Source organism: Aricia agestis, chromosome 9 (genome assembly GCF_905147365.1).
Source record: "Aricia agestis chromosome 9, ilAriAges1.1, whole genome shotgun sequence".
NCBI lineage: Eukaryota > Metazoa > Arthropoda > Insecta > Lepidoptera > Lycaenidae > Aricia > Aricia agestis.
In genome coordinates this window covers 2,568,832-2,588,245 of record NC_056414.1, presented here as the reverse complement: position 1 = coordinate 2,588,245, position 19,414 = coordinate 2,568,832, and the positions used below count along the sequence as shown (strand labels likewise).

General features: G+C 36.4%; 3 protein-coding genes across 4 annotated transcripts; 1 reads left to right on the top strand and 2 right to left on the bottom strand.

The window, feature by feature from the left end:
- Positions 1-110: 110 nt before the first annotated feature.
- On the bottom strand, positions 111-1,589 carry LOC121730757 (dolichyl-diphosphooligosaccharide--protein glycosyltransferase subunit 1). The gene has a single exon (XM_042119920.1). It carries the CDS (start codon positions 1,539-1,541, stop codon positions 147-149), a length of 1,395 nt encoding a protein of 464 aa, XP_041975854.1. The 5' UTR covers positions 1,542-1,589; the 3' UTR covers positions 111-146.
- Positions 1,590-6,930: 5,341 nt separating this feature from the next.
- LOC121730760 (deoxynucleoside kinase) lies at positions 6,931-9,230 on the bottom strand. Of its 2 annotated transcripts, none has more exons than XM_042119926.1 (5): positions 9,217-9,230; positions 8,686-8,864; positions 8,363-8,615; positions 7,998-8,152; positions 6,931-7,205 (listed from the first exon to the last, which is right to left on the bottom strand). In XM_042119926.1, the coding sequence occupies exons 2-5, from the start codon at positions 8,842-8,844 to the stop codon at positions 7,029-7,031; spliced, it is 744 nt and encodes a 247-aa protein (XP_041975860.1). In that variant the 5' UTR covers positions 8,845-8,864; positions 9,217-9,230; the 3' UTR covers positions 6,931-7,028. The 2 variants fall into 2 exon arrangements, with proteins under 2 accessions (XP_041975860.1, XP_041975859.1); XM_042119925.1 differs by lacking the exon at positions 9,217-9,230 and adding an exon at positions 9,048-9,182.
- A 1,993-nt stretch (positions 9,231-11,223) lies between these two features.
- On the top strand, positions 11,224-17,932 carry LOC121730474 (protein disulfide-isomerase A6 homolog). Its single transcript, XM_042119522.1, has 8 exons — positions 11,224-11,387; positions 11,474-11,667; positions 11,874-12,095; positions 13,780-13,932; positions 15,027-15,236; positions 15,521-15,675; positions 16,610-16,768; positions 17,624-17,932. The coding sequence occupies exons 1-8, from the start codon at positions 11,366-11,368 to the stop codon at positions 17,778-17,780; spliced, it is 1,272 nt and encodes a 423-aa protein (XP_041975456.1). The 5' UTR covers positions 11,224-11,365; the 3' UTR covers positions 17,781-17,932.
- The last annotated feature ends 1,482 nt before the right edge of the window (positions 17,933-19,414 follow it).

The window sequence follows — 19,414 nt, the reverse complement described above, 5'->3', positions numbered from 1 at the left end:
TATCTAAAGGAGGATTTAAAACAATGCATATTTTATTTCTTTTATTAGAATTTTGTGACTGATATAATATAATAATGAGACATTACTATACCACACAGATTAATAAAAACTAATTACTTATTAGTATATCATTAAATGCAAATTCACTACTCCTTGTGTTGTTCTGACTTATGAATAGAGAAGTCTAGTCTTACATAAATAATCACACAAATAAATAGTGCATACAAGAAACCTACAACGAGAAGAGGCTCCTGCAACATCAGAAGAGGTGGGAATGTGTAGCGAAGCTGAAAATCTTGGATGTGGTTTTCCACAACATTCTTCTTAGTGAAAGAAATGACCGGACGTCCCTTTGTGTCTAAGTAGGTGTAGTGCAAGCTATCAGGCAGCCTTGTCACAGGGTAGGGGAAGTTGACTTTGATGCCTATAGAACCTTCCGGCAAGATAATCTTGGTTCTCACCTCTTCAATCTGCATATCATCAAATATGTGGTCGACAGCCCTCATCTTGAGCAGATATTCATTTCCAGAGTGGTACAAGTATTCATAGCTCGGCACATTGTAGCCGAGTGTGTAGTGAGATCTCCAACCTCCAAATAAGGGATATCTCGGTCTCAGGTCCAATTCAACAGAATCCTTCTTCAGCTTCATGTTGGAGGTGGAGATGTTACCGTTGGTGTCGCGGTAGTAGACGTCGGCGGCAGAAGCCGGGAGGAAGGTCTTGTAGGACCGTACACTCGCTGGTCCACTGTGGTGGTCCTGTTGGTAGTCATATCTGGAGAACGGTCCCTTGAGCTTGGCTCCGGTGTGCTCGACCTCGATGGTCTCTTCGATGGCTATGTTGCCCCAATGAGACACTTCGATCAACCGCTCTATGCGAGTGACGGTCAGGAACGGGGAGTTATTCTTGTAATGAGCATTCAATTCCTTTTCAGTAAATGGACCGATATTCGAGTAGGGGCCGTACGAAACGGTACCGTCCTGCTGGGAGAACGGTTTCACTTTGGTGAATGACTCCACGGATTTTGTATTTAGAACGAGGCTCGTTTTCTGCGATGCCACTTGGTACGGCGTAAAGAAGTACAGGTTTCCGTTGTACTTGACGAGCTGGTCTTCTTGCTGGGTGATTTCCGTAGGATACGGCAGCAGCGCTTTAGTGAACACCGACTCGGTGGTGATGACCGCTGAGGCCGCGGCGTTGATTGCTTCCTTCAAATCCACACGCCAGAACTTCAGATTGTCGTACCCCTTCACAGTAGTTGCGGCTAGTTTTAATTCATTTCCACTGGAGTCTTTTGCACCTATGAATGCTAAATTCTCTTTTTTATCACCCTCTACGGTCAATAGAAAGCTCTTTAGCAGTGTTTTACCGGAGTTCTCCAAGGTTAGTTTAGAAACGATTTTTACAAGTTGTGAAGATATATCGATGTAGCGGTCGACATTCTTTATTTTAATATCAGGGGATATTGTGTCTACTTTGTTAGAATAGCCGAATGCGGCAATATAAAGTAAAATAAAAACACAAATCCGTAATTTAGCCATCGCCGGTATCTATTACTTTGACATTTGACAACGTAGACTTGCGCCGGAAGTACACGCCATCAAAAAATTATTTTTGTTAATAATTTTTAGGACAAGGTAAAAATTAGAATGTCAACAAGATACTTCATATTCGCGAAAAATCAAAAATCCTTTATAGCCTCGAATCACGACTTATGAGTTGTGCTTGGGACTTGTGAGTTGTGAGTCATCAGTTCATCAATTAATGGTAACGGGCCTCGGACCTCGAATGACGAATCACGATTTACGACTCTCGTGAGTCTCGAATCACGGCTTGTAACTTGTGAGTTGTGAACTTGTGACTCACAAGTCACAACTCACAAGTCGTGACTCATCTAAGTAGTCTGTGTGACTCATGAACGGTGAATGTGACTTGTGATCTTGTGAGTCATCAGTTGAAAAGGGTTTTTTCCGTGATCATTGGACCATTTTCGACCAAAGACCTGTAACGCATGCCTGTGGGCTGTGACCAGTGACCACTGACCTGTAGGCTTACTACAAAACCGTTTTGAGACTCAAACAATCGGACCAGAATGCTGCGTCCTGCTCTAACAACTTCATTTTACGTTTGTTAGAGTAGGACGCAACATTCTCGTACGATTGTTTGAGTCTCAAAACCGTTTCGTGGTACGGGCCCTGTGCTGTGTGCGCCGTGTGGGAGGCCTACGTAGTATCCCTAAGTAGTCTGTGGGGAGGCCTTATTGCATCCACAGCTCTGCGTTTTTATCGTCCGATATTTCCGAGAGGCCGCCGCGACGCCCGACGGCACTATGATTTGTTATAATCTGTATCTGTATGACAAAAGAAATCCATAGACTAGAGACTAGTTTGTTTACTGTCAAAGTGTCAAATATCATTAAAGGTAGTTTTCGTTTTGGTTTTTGTGTTTTTCGAAAGCTTCTCTGCACATGTTAATTCATTTTTAATAATTTCTATGTGTTTCCATAAGTAATGCTGCTCTAGAAAATATTAAATCAGTAAATAATTTTCAGATATTCATCTTGGTGGCATTTTCAACGTGCATCATGCATTATTAACAGTAAATAACTTTTGTTTCATTGAAAGTTTAATAAATTGTTGAACAACCAGTTTTATATCCGTTCTACATTTTGTCAAGTAACTAAAAGCCAATATTAGACCAAAGAACTCAATATTACAAGAATAGCTGCAAAATGAGCAAGCAAGTTCTATACATTTTCCTTCTTGTCATTGGTAAGTATAAAAAAGGTGCTATTATTCATCCATAACGTCATGATTATAAATTAGTTCAATCCTTATTCTAAAAATAACGCGAACTCCTTTACTTTTAGTGCTGGTGTGTGCGTGTGATGGCCTCAAAAGTAGAGGATACAATAGCAAATATAATACTCGAGCTGAATCATCAAAATCTGCACCAGCTCCGGCGCCCACAAACCAGGATACAACGACTAGAAGAGGGTTGGGGCTATCTGCTTGGGGTATAGTAACTGTAATTGTATCTTTAATCCTAGCTATTGCTGGAATGTACTACTTTTCCATCTGTTATCCTGTACTGTGTCAGAAAAACAGAAAATATGATATCATGGGTCTCACTCCTGCGTAGTTACCTATGTAATTGAAATAGTACATTTACAATCAATGTATGGAAAAGACTATGCACATTTTTATGTTCGTTTTTCTATAGGAATTGTAAAGATTTGTAACATAGGTGTAGTCACAGCCTGCTTGGGCAGTTACTTATACAAAACTATCTAAGTACTTTCAACTTTTGCCTCAACTTTATTGAAGATTGATTTGAAAAGTAGAATTTGGGAGGGTCATGTCCACTGACACCCTTCGGACTATGTCTGTTGTAACAATGACTTTGTAAGCAAGCACAGCTTGTGCATTTTACCATATTATATACAGAACAAATTAGCTTAAGAACCTAGTGTAGATTTTAAGTAAAAATGTGTCTTATACTTGAAAAGGGGTTGTGATTAAAATTTATACATATCAGATAAATTAAGTCAGGGAGCCCTAGGACAATTTTTTTTTGTGATTACTAACAAGCAAATTTTTTGTGAGTAGCTACATTTTGATAAGACAAACAACATTTTTATTTTCGAAAAATCTCGAAAAGTCTAATAGAGATAGAAAGGATTTCAAACTTTGACTTGATGGTCCTAAAATATGGATTGTTTTATTTGTAGGACAAGGTTACTCTTAAATTAAATAACTAGTAACCTACCAATATACAAAAAATCAGCTGGTTAGGGTTCCGTTCTAGGGTGCAGTAGTCAACCAAGTTTTCTTGATTACAGAATTATGCACAAAGAATTAGCTTGTTAGTAATCACAAAAAATTTTGTTCTAGGGGTCCCTCACTAATTGGACCAATTTTTATAAAAGTTTACTGTGGTACTGGTAATAATTAAAAAGTGAAAACTGTCTAGTAACTTATAAGTTATAAGCTGCTATACATGCAGTATCTTTACATTAACCTGAATATCAGAGATCTTGAGACATTGATAACACTGTTTTCTTAACACAAATTAACTATAAACAACAAAGTGTTCGAATTTTGATATAAGATAAGTGACTGAATATTACTTTATTTTTGCATGTTTATGAGTTTTTAGATCCCAGTTTAAGTTTTGTTAGGGAAAAAAATTGCTGATGTATTGTTAAATAATCTCCCGGCTGTTGCATAACAATTGAAAATCTATTGTGTATGTGACTCTTATGACCGAGGTATTAAAGTGAAAACTTATTTTTTTACAACTGTGTATTTTGTAGTATATAAAATAATGTTATTTTGTATCAATATAATATAACTAACTCCGCTGGCTCAGCGACCTGAAGTGGATCTTGGCCTCCGAAATGAGCTTCCGCCATTGAGCCTTGTCCTGTGCTACCTCCTGCCAGTTACTGACTTGAAGGTCACGCAGGTCAGCCTCAACAGCATCTCTCCAGCGATACCTGGGGCGTCCAACAGGACGACGGCCTGTTGGACGACCCTTATACGCTCTTTTTACCCCGCAATCCTCTCCCATTCTTTCCATGTGGCCCAGTCAATGGAGTTAGTGAGCCTTTGTTTCTCCAATTATATTGGGACAAATCCCAATATAATTGGAGAAACAAAGGCTCACTAACTCCATTGACTGAAACCCAACCCAAAGGTTGGGCCACGAGTTGGCAGTTCTTCGATTTCGGCATTCTTCCGAATTTGCCAACAGCCATCATTTGTTTTGGCTGGGCCCAGGATTTTTCTGAGGGCTTTTCTTTCAGCAACTAGAAATTTGTTCTCCTTTTGTGTCAGTGTCCAAGCCTCACAGCCATACATTAGTATAGGCTGAATAATCGTATTATAGAATCAAAAATGTTATGTTAAAAAATTGTAATGGAGATGAAATCTGTTACATGCTAATTTGTCATACTTAAACAATCAGTATTATGAAAGTAAAGGAACCACCTTTGAAAATAAATTAGTATGATTTATCCCTATGATTGAAATATATTTTAACGATGTACCTACTTTTGTGTTTCATTTTCTCCTAATAAACCTTTGTTCTAATCCAAAATAACTCACTGGTAAAGTAAACAAAAGTTGTACTAAATTAATTTATTAAATATTAAAGTTATACAATTATATTATAATTAGTAATTATAGAGAAGGCATACAAAATAAACTTTATATCATTAACAATCAAGGAAATGCTTGATTCTGGATTTAATATTGTTACAAAGCATATTAATATACCAAAGTTACACACAAACACTCAGTCGAACAAAAATTTTCTGGCTTTCTTCAAATAAATGATTTGTTTTATAAGTTTCTTTCATATTTCATACTAAAATTAGCAGAAAAAGTTGGGTAGATTGATTTATAAATATTATACCTTTAGGTGTTCTTTGGTCAGTTATACTTGTGAGAATACATAACTGTATGAGTGTGTTAAAATTTCCTTACCAGACAATATGCTGGTAAAAAAAAATTAAACGCAAGTGCCCTATGCACTTGCGTTTATTATATCAGTCTCAACTCTCAAATAATAGTATGTCCTTCTACCCACTCAAAATATCTAGAGATTGCTCTTTCCCAACCATGTTATTAATTCTGCAGATATTTTAACAAGCTTGTAAGTAAACTAAGAACATACATAGGAGTTTTATTTCAACACTTTAGTCTGCAATTTTCTATGTTAAAATTTCTTGAACACATATTTTCATACTTGCAAGTCTCAATCACTAATATAAAATGCAATATAAGTATAGTGTATGTGCACAATATTAACTAATAGCTAATCATTTATCATGATATCGATTTATTATACTGCTGTTGTAGGAAAAAATGTTAAACTGAATTTAATAACTACAAATAGTTTAGATATACATAAAAAGTACGAATCGAAGACCTATAAAATGATTCTAGGTACAATGTAGCACTATACTTGATAGGTTATTCAATGTCTACTATAAAAATGGGCCAAGTGCGAGTCGGACTCGCGCACGTAGTGTTCCGTACCATTATAGAGCAAAATTAGGCCAAAAATTGTGTTTTTTTTATGGGAGCCCCCCTAATTTTTCATTTTATTTTAATATTATTATTAAATATTAAAGTACACATAGTAATTAAGGACTTTGAGAAAAATTCAAGTACCTGTTGCCATTATTGATATAGACCAAAAAAGGCAAAAAAAAATCACGTTTGTTGTATGAGAGCCCCCCTTAAATATTAATTTTATTTTGTTTTTAGTATTTGTTGTTATAGCGGCAACAGATATACACAATTTGTGAAAATTTCAAAATTCTAGCTATAGCGGTTCTTGAGTTACAGCCTGAGGGGTTAGTGCGAGTTTTATTCGATCCGACGCATCGAGCACGTTAACGTGAATTTATATGGGATCAAAGCAGTATCCACGTTAGCCAGTAGATGGCGCTGCTTTGATTCCATATAATTTCGCGTTAAAGTGGTCGATGCGTATGATCGAATAAAACTCGCACTAACCCCTCTGGTGACAGAGGGACAGACATCGAAGTCTCAGTAATAGGGTCCTGTTTTTACCCTTTGGGTACGGAACCCTAATAAAACATCATAATATTCATTCTTCAAGATCATTTTCAAAAAAATTTAATAGCCATAATAATAGTATAGTATCTATGGACGCTTCACACCACGTCAGTCTGGCCCCGTGCTAAGTACCTAAAGGACTTGTGTTACAGGTACCAGACAATGGAAATATATTTAATACTTTTATACTATACATATATTTAAGATTTTTATTATATCATACACATATTTAATACACATCCAGACCCGGGAACATTGAAAACGTTTTGTTCCGTCGGCGGGATTCGAACCCGCGACCCCCCGGCTTGAGCTACCAACGCGCTCACCACTGAGCCACTCAATCTATTGAAAATTTGTTTTTTTTTAATATCACGACAATGAAAGCATTTGTGATGTGGTCATGTAAACATAATTAACAACTAATACTATAATACTATATCATAGGCTTAAGTTTGGGAGAATTTTGATAGGTGTGGTCGTAATAGGTTTCTTTGGACTCAGCTTTGTCGGTGACTGCATAACTACGTTTACAGCTCGCCTTAGGATCTGGTGCTCGCTTTTCTTGTATTCTTCTGTGATCTGTGATAGATCTAGGTCGGCATCAATCACAAGCACCTGAAAAAAGATTTAGTTTAATTTAATAAAATATTATTGGTATGTACAAAATGAAACCCACAATTATAAAGTGCGACAAGGCTTTGTATGTAAAGGAAAACTGTCAAAAATGATGTTTTTGTATGATGGCAGTGTTAGTCCCTTTTTTCGCCATGCTCATTTAAAGTTAGTTTAAAGTATTTTAAAGCCTTCTCAAGCTGTAATTATAGATATGGCACATTTTTTTACTTTAATTAGTGTTGCCAAAGATTAAATCTTGCTCTATGTTACTGCTCTACTTTTTCTAGGATGTTATCTTCATTATAATAATAGTGTTATCCGTAGAATGAATTAAAAGTATCACAGTTTCCTGGAAATATTTGCAAACACAGTGCCGTTGCACTGTTATGATAGTCATATTGCCATTTTCAATGTATGTTTATAAACATAATACATGAAATCACACAACAATTGCAATTTTGTACTAAACTTTAATGTTTAGTACTTAGACTTCTGTCTTTAGGCTTATTTTTCATTCTTATCAAGGGAGAGTGAAGATTTCACAAGCTACAGGCCATATTATCACAATTCACATAACGCTAAACTCAATTTTCCTATTAAATTTTCCCAAATAAAATTATTAAATTCCAAATACAATTATTAAATTCCAAAATGGTTAGAATGTAACACATTTGGATGACAACACCTGGTTCAAAAACTAAATAAGAGAGAAGAATAAAAAGTTGCTTTGCATGGGACCATTGAAAAATAAGGAAAAATTATTCTCTTTGTTAAATTTTTTTAAATACTTACTGGAGCAGGGCATTCAGCATGAGTTCTATTAACAAGCCAGTCCTCGTGTAGTTTATGAAGCTCCTCAATATAAGACAGTGGTACACACTGCTCCTCCGAGCGAGCTCTCTTCTTTATCCTCTCGTGTACTATTGAAGGGGTTGTTTTTAAATATACTGAAATTGAAAACATAAAGTTAAACAACATTTTCTAAAAGGGATTTTAAAATATTTATATTTTGAATGCATGTCAGAATATTAAACATTGAAACTCCTTATTTTTTTATTTACAATAGACACATATGACTATTAAATGTTTCCATGATGATGAAATTCAAACAATGAATTAGACCTTTGTAACAATGATTTGCAAATAAAACCACTTACCTATCAGATCCACATCAATGTTGGTAGTTCTCTGCATGAACATGAACCATTCATCGAGGACAGCAAACTGCGCTGGATGCAATGTGCCTGCTCTCCGCATGTGCTCCACAAAGCAGTACCTGGCGCTGTATAGTGACCTCTCCATTAGCTTTACTGGCGTCGTCGTCGGAAGTCGGTGCATGTCCAACATAGTCATAGACACATAAGCTTGGAACGTCATCGCCCACTTTGCTGGGTCTTTGTACATCAGGTCCTGGAGAAAGAGCCAATTAGATATAGATTATAGAAAGCGCAAGCCGCGATTATAAAAGTGATTTACTTACCAATAGATTCCATCCTTTCAAGTTGCGCCACTGCTCGACGGGCTCCGTGAGAAGAGTTATGTCCTCGAATTGGCGGAAATGCTCCAAAAAGGTAGTTTTACCGCTCCCAATGTTACCTTCCACGAGGACCGTGAACGGTTTCGTGTTCATTGCAGACATTTTTCTACAAAAACGTTGAACTAAAACCAAAAATAACTATCAAGCACTCGCACGAAACACGACGCAATGGAGCGAAGCCAGTAGCCACCTCACGCAGTAAATATTTCCCGCCTAAACTGACCTAACATCTGTCCAGCGATAATAGCTGTCAGCGACCCTCAAAATAGCCTCCATAACAATAACATAACCTAAAAAATAATTACCGTTTTTATAAATACTGGTACAACTACGTCTTATCATTGTAACTCTCATAACATTTCACATTTTTATTGCAAAAAGTACACACTTAATTATAAGTTTTATAGAAAACGTAAAAATGAAAATTCAAAATTTCAGTCTAGTAGGTAGGTAATAACTCTTCTTCTTCTTCACCCGAATCAAATTTTGAAATTTGACCACAGATTATATTATTGCGGCTCTTCACGATGGGCCAGCGTAGTGGGCCATCACGATGGCCCAGCGTGTGGAGGACGTAGTGGCGTAGGATGGCCGATGACGCCAGCGCCGGCCGTGGTATGGCGGCGGTGTCGGTTTTTCGGCCGCACATCAAAGGATGATGGCCCAGCGATGGCGGTACGCCTCTACATGTTGGCGATACGACAGTCGGTGCCGGACCGCGGTCGAGTGAGGACGTCGTAATTCGTATTACAATTTACGAATTTCATTCAAAATGACGAGTACGTGGTCTCATAATAAATGAAACTAAATTAATATGATAAAGCCGAAAGTTTGTATGGATGTTTGTTACTTTTGTTACTCTTTTACTCAAAACTACTGAACGGATTTTAATGAAACTTTACAATAATTATTATAGTACACAACTCCTGACTCTTTAAAGATACAATTTTTGGAGTTTCAGCGTTGTTTTAAGAACGGGTAGCATATTAAGCTATTATTACATTCATCATTGTCATCATCATCACTACCATAAACCATTATTTTAATTTTAGTCTCGAAATAATTATTCCTAGAATTCAAGAGAAGATTCATATTAGGAGGGAGGTGATACGAAGTTCACCGGGTCATCTGGTGAAGTCATAAATTATTAAAAATGCACGTTTTGCATTGCCGCAATGGCTAATGCTTACACGTCCATCTTGAACGACGTTTAGATCACAACTGGACACGGCCATCATGTAGAGGCGTTGCGACCATTGCATAGCCATCGCATGCGCCATTCGATCGCCCAGCGCTGGCCCATCTTGAAGAGGGGCCATTATAGATTTTGACTTTTGACCATAGATTAAGAGCTTTTGACGGTAGACTTGACCACAGACCACAGATCATTGTCAATCGCGGTTTACAGTAAAACGTAGTGATTATATTCTCTTTGGTTTACAGTTCGACAAGGCTTTATTTGAACGTGGCACCTGCACAAATTTAGCACCCCATGGCCCATCGAAGGATTTTTGAAATCAATGTTTTTGTAAAATTTAAAAAAATATTTATTAAAAAACTATAGGGGACCTAAAACATCTTTGGGGGACGTAAACAAAAATTATTGTGGACCTATACAGACCTTACGATAAAGAATGCAAAAATATAAAAATTAATCAGTTATGGTTTAGATGAGGTGCTAAGATACCATTTTTTTGCAAAATTTAAAAAAAATATATTAAAAAACTATGCGAATAAATATACGGCTTTTAACTTATGTGAATAAATATACAGCTGCAGCTGTTAGCAACTCAACATCCATTTTGAATCCGTCCGCACATTGGCGCGATCCAAAGCATACTGAACGACCTTCCTAGTATATACCTAAGTATTCTGTGCCTATGTGTGGATTACTCACAAACGCCGTTGCAAGCGCACTGCCAACGCGTCTGCCAACGCGTCGGCCAACGCGGCGGCCAACGCGTTCGCCTATATGGGGAGGTGGCTTATGGAAAATGCAAGTTTTTGACAGGGAGTTAATGACCGGTACCGATGCCGCTACCGCCATGTTTCACCGAGTATAGTATAGCACCACAGATAGCAGTTAGCACATTCAGCGTGTGGCTACCAGCCACCAACTCACCACTCACCACTCACCAGGCCAAAGATTTTGTATTAAAATATATTCAGATAGGTATATATTTTGGCGCTATTATTTACATTCCACGTTCATCAACCTTTAGCCTTTATAAATGTGTTGACACAATAGACATATGTTGGTAGGCGCGCAACGCGCCTCGTGTCAACGCGCCTGAACGCGCTGCGCGTTGACACGACCACAGATTACTAGTATATATTTGTAGAGACACGACTATCGTGGATGTTTTCGATCGGAGGACGGAGGATCCAAGGAGGATCGTTTACGGTTACCTCTCCCTAAATTTTTCACCAATCAAATTCAACCACGAAATCCATTGACAATTTTAGGACCTATCTATGGTCTTCGAGATTCATTTGTCGACAGTCGAATTGACGTGTACTAGTATCGAGAATTCAAGACTGTGATTTCTAAAATCGCTAAAACTCAATAAAATTCATAGATCTCATTATATAAAGTGATAGATTATAGGCTAGCGTAACAAAAATGTTACGATCGCTTTTAATAGGTAAGTTTACAATAATTAATCAAGTGTAAAACGACTTCTTCACGCTGTTTTTTCTGCCGGTGTTTTAACATTAATTTGCTTTCTAGGTGTTATTTTATGTTTCACGGGCTCGTACGCTCTATACGACTCGTCTTCAGATGTCGTAGAATTGACTCCTAGTAATTTTGAGAGGCTAGTCACAAATTCAGATGAAGTTTGGATCGTCGAGTTCTTCGCACCTTGGTGTGGACATTGCAAAAACTTAGTTCCTGAGTATAAAAAGGCCGCCAGAGCACTTAAGGTGAGATTGTGTATCATAAGTAACCAGAAACTTCTAGTCTTCCAGTTTCCACCCACGTAAACCTGTTTACAGACTATGTCTTTATTTTTTTTATTTTCTTTGTATTCACTAAATTCTACAACCATCTTGACATTCCATTTTAAGTTGCCATACATGTGATTAATCTAGTATGAATTGTCTGTAGAATATGGCTTATCATTTAACAGGGCTTAGTCAAAGTAGGAGCAGTAGATGCTGACCAGCACAAAGATCTTGGACAAAAGTATGGAGTATCAGGATTCCCAACCATCAAAATCTTCACAGGCAGCAAGCACACACCATACCAAGGACAAAGGACGGCAGAGGCATTTGTAGATGCTGCAATCAAAGCTGCCAAGGAGAAGGCGTATGATAATCTTGGAAAGAAGGCTAGCTCTTCATCTGATAAGGTAAGGGAAAATTATTTATTATCTGATCTTTATAAAATATTGGCCTCACTATCATCCTTGGCTTAAAGATGATCTTGTGTCAAAATATCTCTTATTATAACATTATGAGCAAGATAAAATAAAATAAGGATAAACTATAACTAATACTAATGCAACTTGGCCAAAGGCCAATATTTTCAAGTCACATCTTCTTTAATAGAGACAGTCATGTGTACATACTTCTTTCTTGAACTAGCAGCTCATTCCTAATATGATTTGCTTATAACATAGCTGTAACCTTTAATTTGCTAGCTGAGGCATGATTTATATGGGCACAATATTCCTTGGATGACAAAAACAACTTCTCAGAAGCAGTTGACACCACCTTTGCTGGATGCAATAAAAAAGATAAGGTTTGATTCATTGCAAACAAACTTATTCCGTTACGTGAAAAATATAAAATAAAAAATTTGCAAAAGGATGAAAGGAAGAGCAAAACTAATTGTGAATAAAATTATTGTATTCATTTTTGATGCATTATTAAAAGCTTACATTTGTTTTTACTCAGTGCTTAATAATTCTACATTACTATTGTAAAACAAAATATAAAAGACAGCTTACTATTATATTATAGCAAAATCATTCCATGGTTGTTTTGTGTAATAATGTTCTGAAATGGATAAAGATACTGTTACTCCTAATCAATTTTCCAATGATTAAGGTTGTAACAAGCTTGTGTTTGAATTATGATAAGGGAGTAATGTTGGTTATGTAATTTCCTATGAGGGTAGTGACACTTCATCTGTGTATTTTATTACACAAACAATGATAAATTATTACTCCAGATTTAGGGCATAAAAACAATATTTAGTCATTAAAATAACTTTTTATTATTATAGTTTATGTTTATAAAATATACCTTAATGTTGCTTTCTAAAGACCAGTCCAAACAGGCAAATTAAGGCTCAAAACATTCTGTGCCTTGTTATTTTGGTTATCGTAAATAGTACTGCAGCAATTGCAAAAAAAAAAAAGAAAGCTGTTATTTGGTTAACTAGTTCTTGTGTACATTAAGTGGGTCATTTTGCTGATATTATTAATAGCAGAGCGCAAGAACATAGGCGTGCATAATGTGGGTTGTCTCTGACCTTAGTGGGTCAAGATTTCCAATACTACACCTACATACTCCTACACAAAAACTAAAAAGCCCCGAGTGGTTGGCTAATAGAATTAATATTGTGTAATAATTACTACTAATATTATAAATGCGAAAGTGTGTCTGTCTATCTTTCTGTCTTTTACCTCTTCAGGTCCAAAATACTAAATGAATTTTACTGAATTTTTGTATGGAGACACTTTTGAAGCCCGGGACATAAGATACATTTAACCCAGAAAAATGTATGATAAACCAATTTTGTCATGTAGTTATGAAATACACTAAAGTAGTTTTGACATTGAAAATTATTATATTAACTACGTATTTAAAAATCCGTTGAGGAGGTTGCCCTACATCACCTAATGTTATATCAGATCAATAAAGCAAAGGGTTTTTTTTTTAAATAAAATAAAAAAATATTTTATATATTTTTTTGATGCAAGTTTTTATGATTAAAACAAGAATAAAAGCTAGTTTGCGTTATCTGTAAGAGACCTTTTAACCTCTTTGGAATACATGTGTCATTTACGCTAAAACTTTTAATTACAGTCGGACGTGATTGAACTGACGGAGAGCAACTTCAAGGAGAAGGTTCTGGACAGCGATGACCTGTGGCTGGTGGAGTTCTTCGCCCCGTGGTGCGGACACTGCAAGAACTTGGAGCCCCACTGGGCTAAGGCGGCCACCGAACTGAAGGGCAAGGTGAGACACTTTTTTTTCTACTCAGAGATTCTCTTTTTAAATTTTTATCTCTTGATACATAAATTACATGCATATCTTACCCTAGAGTGAGGGAACCAGAGTTAGAAATTCAATCAAGGTTTATTTCTTAATATTTACGTATTTTTTTAAATTACTATTATGTACTTAGTGATAAAAAATATAAAATAAAAAACTAGTCACAGCAATTTATATTTTTTTCTTTCTTTTCAAATTACCTTTAGCAGTAAAACTCAATATAATAAATTTAAATAATAAAGTCAAATGAATACATGTTAAATCAATGCATTAGTTTTTACTTTTTAGTAAGTAGAGACCAACTAGAATTTCAAATGTATAGAACTATTTGAATTGTATTTTTACATTTATGTTTAAAGGCAAACACTTTTTTCTATTAAGACATTACAAATACCTATTATTATTTTTGTTTTATAGCCTCATAAGTCATGACATTTACTACCAATAAAACCTGAGTCAATTTCTACACCTACAATATTGCTAATAGAGATTTCCCAACTACATTGTTATAGCAGGGCTTCGTTTTTATTTTGTAAACGAATATCAATGTTTTGTACCACTAGTGCCTTAGAACTCTAAGGCTGATTTTAGTCTCGCGGACTGTTGGCGCCGACACCGGAATGTCAAAAATATCAGCGCTGACCGCTACGCATTAGTAAATAACGCTTCCTAGAGTTTCATACATCTCGGGCCATCAGCGCCGACGTTGCGGGTATGGTCGGCGTGTGATTAAAATTTTGCGATCTTGGGTACCTATGTACTTAAGCTACACTATATTATGAGTACTAAACAAAGTTCTACACAAACAACAGTTGCTTGATAGTCCCAATAAGCACAGTGTGGTATCTTTGATCATAATATTTTAATCAGATTTATAACAAAAAACCTGACAGGTGTCAAGGGACACCCGGATGGAACGAAGTTATTTCTTTTGTACAAAAGACACACGACACTTTAGTGGCGTTACAACTTTTCGTCTAGCCCCCTTTCGCAACGCGCGATAAGGAACTTCGTTCCAAAAACCGCATCCAAATGTCTAAAATCAACACTTATTACAGGTTAAAGTGGGAGCAGTCGATGCCACAGTGCACCAGGCCCTGGCCTCCCGCTTCCAAGTCCAAGGCTACCCTACTATCAAGATGTTCCCATCTGGCAAGAAGACCAGCGACTCCGCTGAGGACTACAATGGAGGCAGGACGTCCAGCGACATCGTGGCCTGGGCACTCGAGAAGTTGGCCGACAGTCTGCCACCACCGGAGATTGTTCAGGTCAGTTGAGATGTTAATATTATAAAGAAAAATAATAAAAATTTGAGAGGTGTTAAGGGACACCCACCCAGATGGAAAGAAGTTACCGGATTGCTTTCTATGAGAGAGAGAGAGACAGACAGAGAAACACGCGCACGCCGCACGGCTCACAACTATAGCAAAAAGTTGAGGAAGAGAATATTTTTTCTTCTTTGAAAAGTTCGAGTAAAAATAAAAATAAAATACTTTATTGCTTTACTGTTCTTTGTTTTGGCTATTTTACTTATTATTTCTTTTTACTGTAGGTGGTTGACGAGTCAACAATGAAGGCGTGCAGTGAGAAGCCACTATGTGTGGTGTCCATCTTACCCCATATCCTGGACTGCAACGCTGCCTGCCGCAACCAGTACATCAGCATCCTCACAAGACTCGGTGACAAATACAAGAATAAGATGTGGGGGTAAGGAATATATTAACATTATTTTATCAGGCAGATCTTAAACCTAGATTGAATGTTTAAAGTAATTCTTAGGGCCTGTTTCACCACTTCCTGATAAGGCTATCCACCAATTAACTTGACAGATCAAGTATAAAGAATATGTCAAAAAAGTTGTGAATAGCCTATTATTAGGCACTTTATCAGAAAGTGGTGAAACAGGCCCTTAGTGTGACTTGATACAGACAATTGTTAATAAACTGATAAATTATGTTTTTTATCGATACTTACTTATTTATTTTGTATTGATATAATATGATGTCAGTGGTATTGTTTTTACTCTTTCGCTATCCTACCCTTAGCAAGACAAGGCACAGTTATGAAAATGTTTAGCACTTATGCCTTTGTCTTATGCTACGGCCACACTATCGCGATAATGCGAATAATTGCGTTTTCGCGACACGTCTGGCCTATCTATCGTACAATAACACTATCGCGAATCATTATCGCGAATACGAACGCCCTTCACGACGCTGTCGGTATATAGCCGCACATCAAAGGGTTTTATCGCGAGAAAGTTCGTGCGGTTGGCTACACTTTATTTACGCTTTAGTTCATTGTTCATTCACCGCGAGCATTCACATGTAATATAACATTTTAGATTCGACTTTGAGCATTACTTTACAATACTACCTGACTGACGAGCATTCCGCATTCGCATGTAATGTAACGTTATAGATTCGACTTTGACTGTTTCATAGCAAGCTGACTTTACTGTCGCGTAGCATTGATGTTACAAGTTGTATTAAGATACTACATATTGTATCATTACAAGGTGCGAATTGTAATGCTCGATTCTCCTCCCTCACTAATGTAATGCTCAACTCTGTAATGTTACATTACAAGCAAATGCTCCCGGTGAGGCAGCACCTTTATAAGAGCTAAATAATATTTACAGATGGGTATGGGCGGAGGCCGGCTCTCAGTTGGCACTAGAAGAGGCTTTAGAGCTTGGCGGCTTCGGTTACCCAGCCATGGCTGTGGTCAACGCCAAGAAACTTAAATTCTCAACACTGAGGGGATCATTCTCGGAGACTGGCATCAATGAGTTCTTGAGGTGAGCTATTTCATATTTTCCTAAAAGTTTAATGATTTCTTCTTTAAAAAGTAGATTGTGTCTTCGACGTTGTTACGGTATGGGTTTTTAAGACACTGCCATAGTGACATTCGAGTATCAGAAAACAAAACAAACGCTATTTATATTGTAGCTATGCTATAAACTATTTTTGACAAACTATGTGAAATAAAATGTATGTTCCAAACTTACCGCTTAGTAGTTTCGAAAGATACACATTTGAACATTTTTTTGTTTAGTTGCTTTAAGTGTGATAGTTTTTAATCATTTAAACTGAAATTATTGTTACGTGCTAGGGTTCGAAGGATTTGGAGAGAAAGACCTGCTGACTCTTTTAAAGACTTTATTCACAAACACTAGGTCACACAAAGCACTAGGTCCAAACACTAAGCACTATCACTGTCCTAGGTCGTAGCCAAGTCGTAGGTTCCACTAGAATAACTTTTTGATCACTTGTTTCTCACTTCGAAGTCGCCTTGATGATAGCTCGTATCGAACTGAACTACCGGCCCGTCTGCCTGCGACTATTTATATGGGGCGAGGCGAGCTCTGGACTGTACGAGAACATTCCTTTCCCGAATGTACAACATTGGCGTAAACAAGTGAGGAATATTTCTAGAAGCCTAACGCCATCTAGTATCGAATAGCGGATTTACGCTGTTTGCGCTTCTCCGATAAGTTGCGCTGGTTTGGCGCTAGATGGCTCTGTGTGTCCGTAACATTATTATAATTTGTGTAATACGATTTCGTTCAATAGCAAATGAATTGTCCAAATTGTAAACACAATAATCGTAATGCTGAAAGTAGCATCAAGTTTTAATATTTCTTTTTTTACAGGGATCTATCCTTCGGTCGCGGGCAAACGGCCCCAGTTAGAGGCGCTGAAATGCCCAAAATCTCCACAACCGACCCCTGGGACGGCAAAGATGGAGAATTGCCACCAGAAGAGGACATTGACCTCTCAGACGTAGATCTAGAGAAGGATGAACTTTAAATTAGTCATAGTTTTGTACTGAGGTTTTATAGTGTAAGTTGAATTGTGGCTGAATGTAATTTTTTGGAAGTCTGAATAATTTTTCTCTATTTTTAATAAGTTATGCGCATGGAATGAGACTCAGTCTTAAAAAATCACAATTTGAATTAAAGTTTTAATATGATTTTTGTACAAAATATTCATATTTAAAGCAAAAAAAAAACTCATATCTAACAAACATAAATAAATGCAATGAAGACATTTCAAGCATAATATTTTGTGTAGTTTAATAATTATTGCAACATACAGTCCAGTTTACAGTCAATAGAGGTAGTACTTATTATGTATTTTAATCAAATAACCATTTTATATCACAATAGAATATTTTATAAACAACGACGCTTTTATGTCTTAATATATTCTTTAGATTATAGTCTATGCCAGTGACTTAGGTAATTAATCAATGTGATCTATAGTTTTAAACAGATATAGATTTATAATTTGCTGTATACAAATATAACAAAGTTACATTAATTCTTCAAATAGGCATGGACTATATACGATATACAACTTTACTTCTATTTATACAATTTCAGTAAATGTATGCATTCCTTTTATAAATCAGTAACTAATAATAATATTGTTTTCATAGCTTTAAAATTTCTGTATTTGTATAAAGTGTACAAAAAACATATCTAATTTATTAATTTGTGTAAGGCGCAGCGCAGACGACAGACTATCCGTGACGCAAAATTGCGTCACGTTTAGTGTGTCGTCTGCGCTGCGTCTAATTTTGATAAACTTTTAAACATCTGAATGTACATTAAAAAAGAGAAACTGCTTCTTCCATTAACATTTAACACAAAGCATTTAAGGAGCCAAATTGAAGTAAGTTTGTAATAATTGATAATAAAAATAATAAATTATACTTATTCTGATTTTCATTTACATTGTAATGTTCATCTGTTAATGGTGTCAGCCGGTGTCAGCCGCAATAATACTGATGAAAAACTTAGCCTCAAAAGTTGAATTCAGGGTGAATTGCCAATATAATAAAAAGAAAACAATTTGTTTGGTGAATGGGAGTGACATAAATTCATCTAGGCTGCTGAGAAGAAGCCCAGGCCGAATACTTGAATTTGGTCAACTTCCAGATAAAATAGTAAATTCTTGAGTAATTGCGTGAGTCAAGAATCAAGATTCATGAATCATGATGATGAGTAGAGTGATTTTTCTTCTTCATTTGGCGTAAGCCTTCCCATTTACGAGTTGCCTCACTTGCCAGCGTCAGACTTGAGGCGAAAAATATGTGCAGTTATAAAGTATTATAAACTGATTGCCATGCACTGGGCACGGGTGATGAGTGATGACTTCATGCGACCATGCAAATACAAGATATAAAACAGAAAAAACCAGAACAAGAAAATATAAATATTTTTACGAGAATTTGATCTCCTTGTGAGTATAGTATTCGTTGAATTTGATTTTCCCGCTCTTTTAACTTGACACTGACAACGGTTTAATTAGTAGTATTGCCAGTTATAAAAATTAAAGGTGAATGTCGACACTCGACAGTTGGTCTAAAAAAAATTAAAGTCAAAAAAATTGACAATTGTGTCATCTCATGTGTTTACAATTTACGTTCGTATATTTTA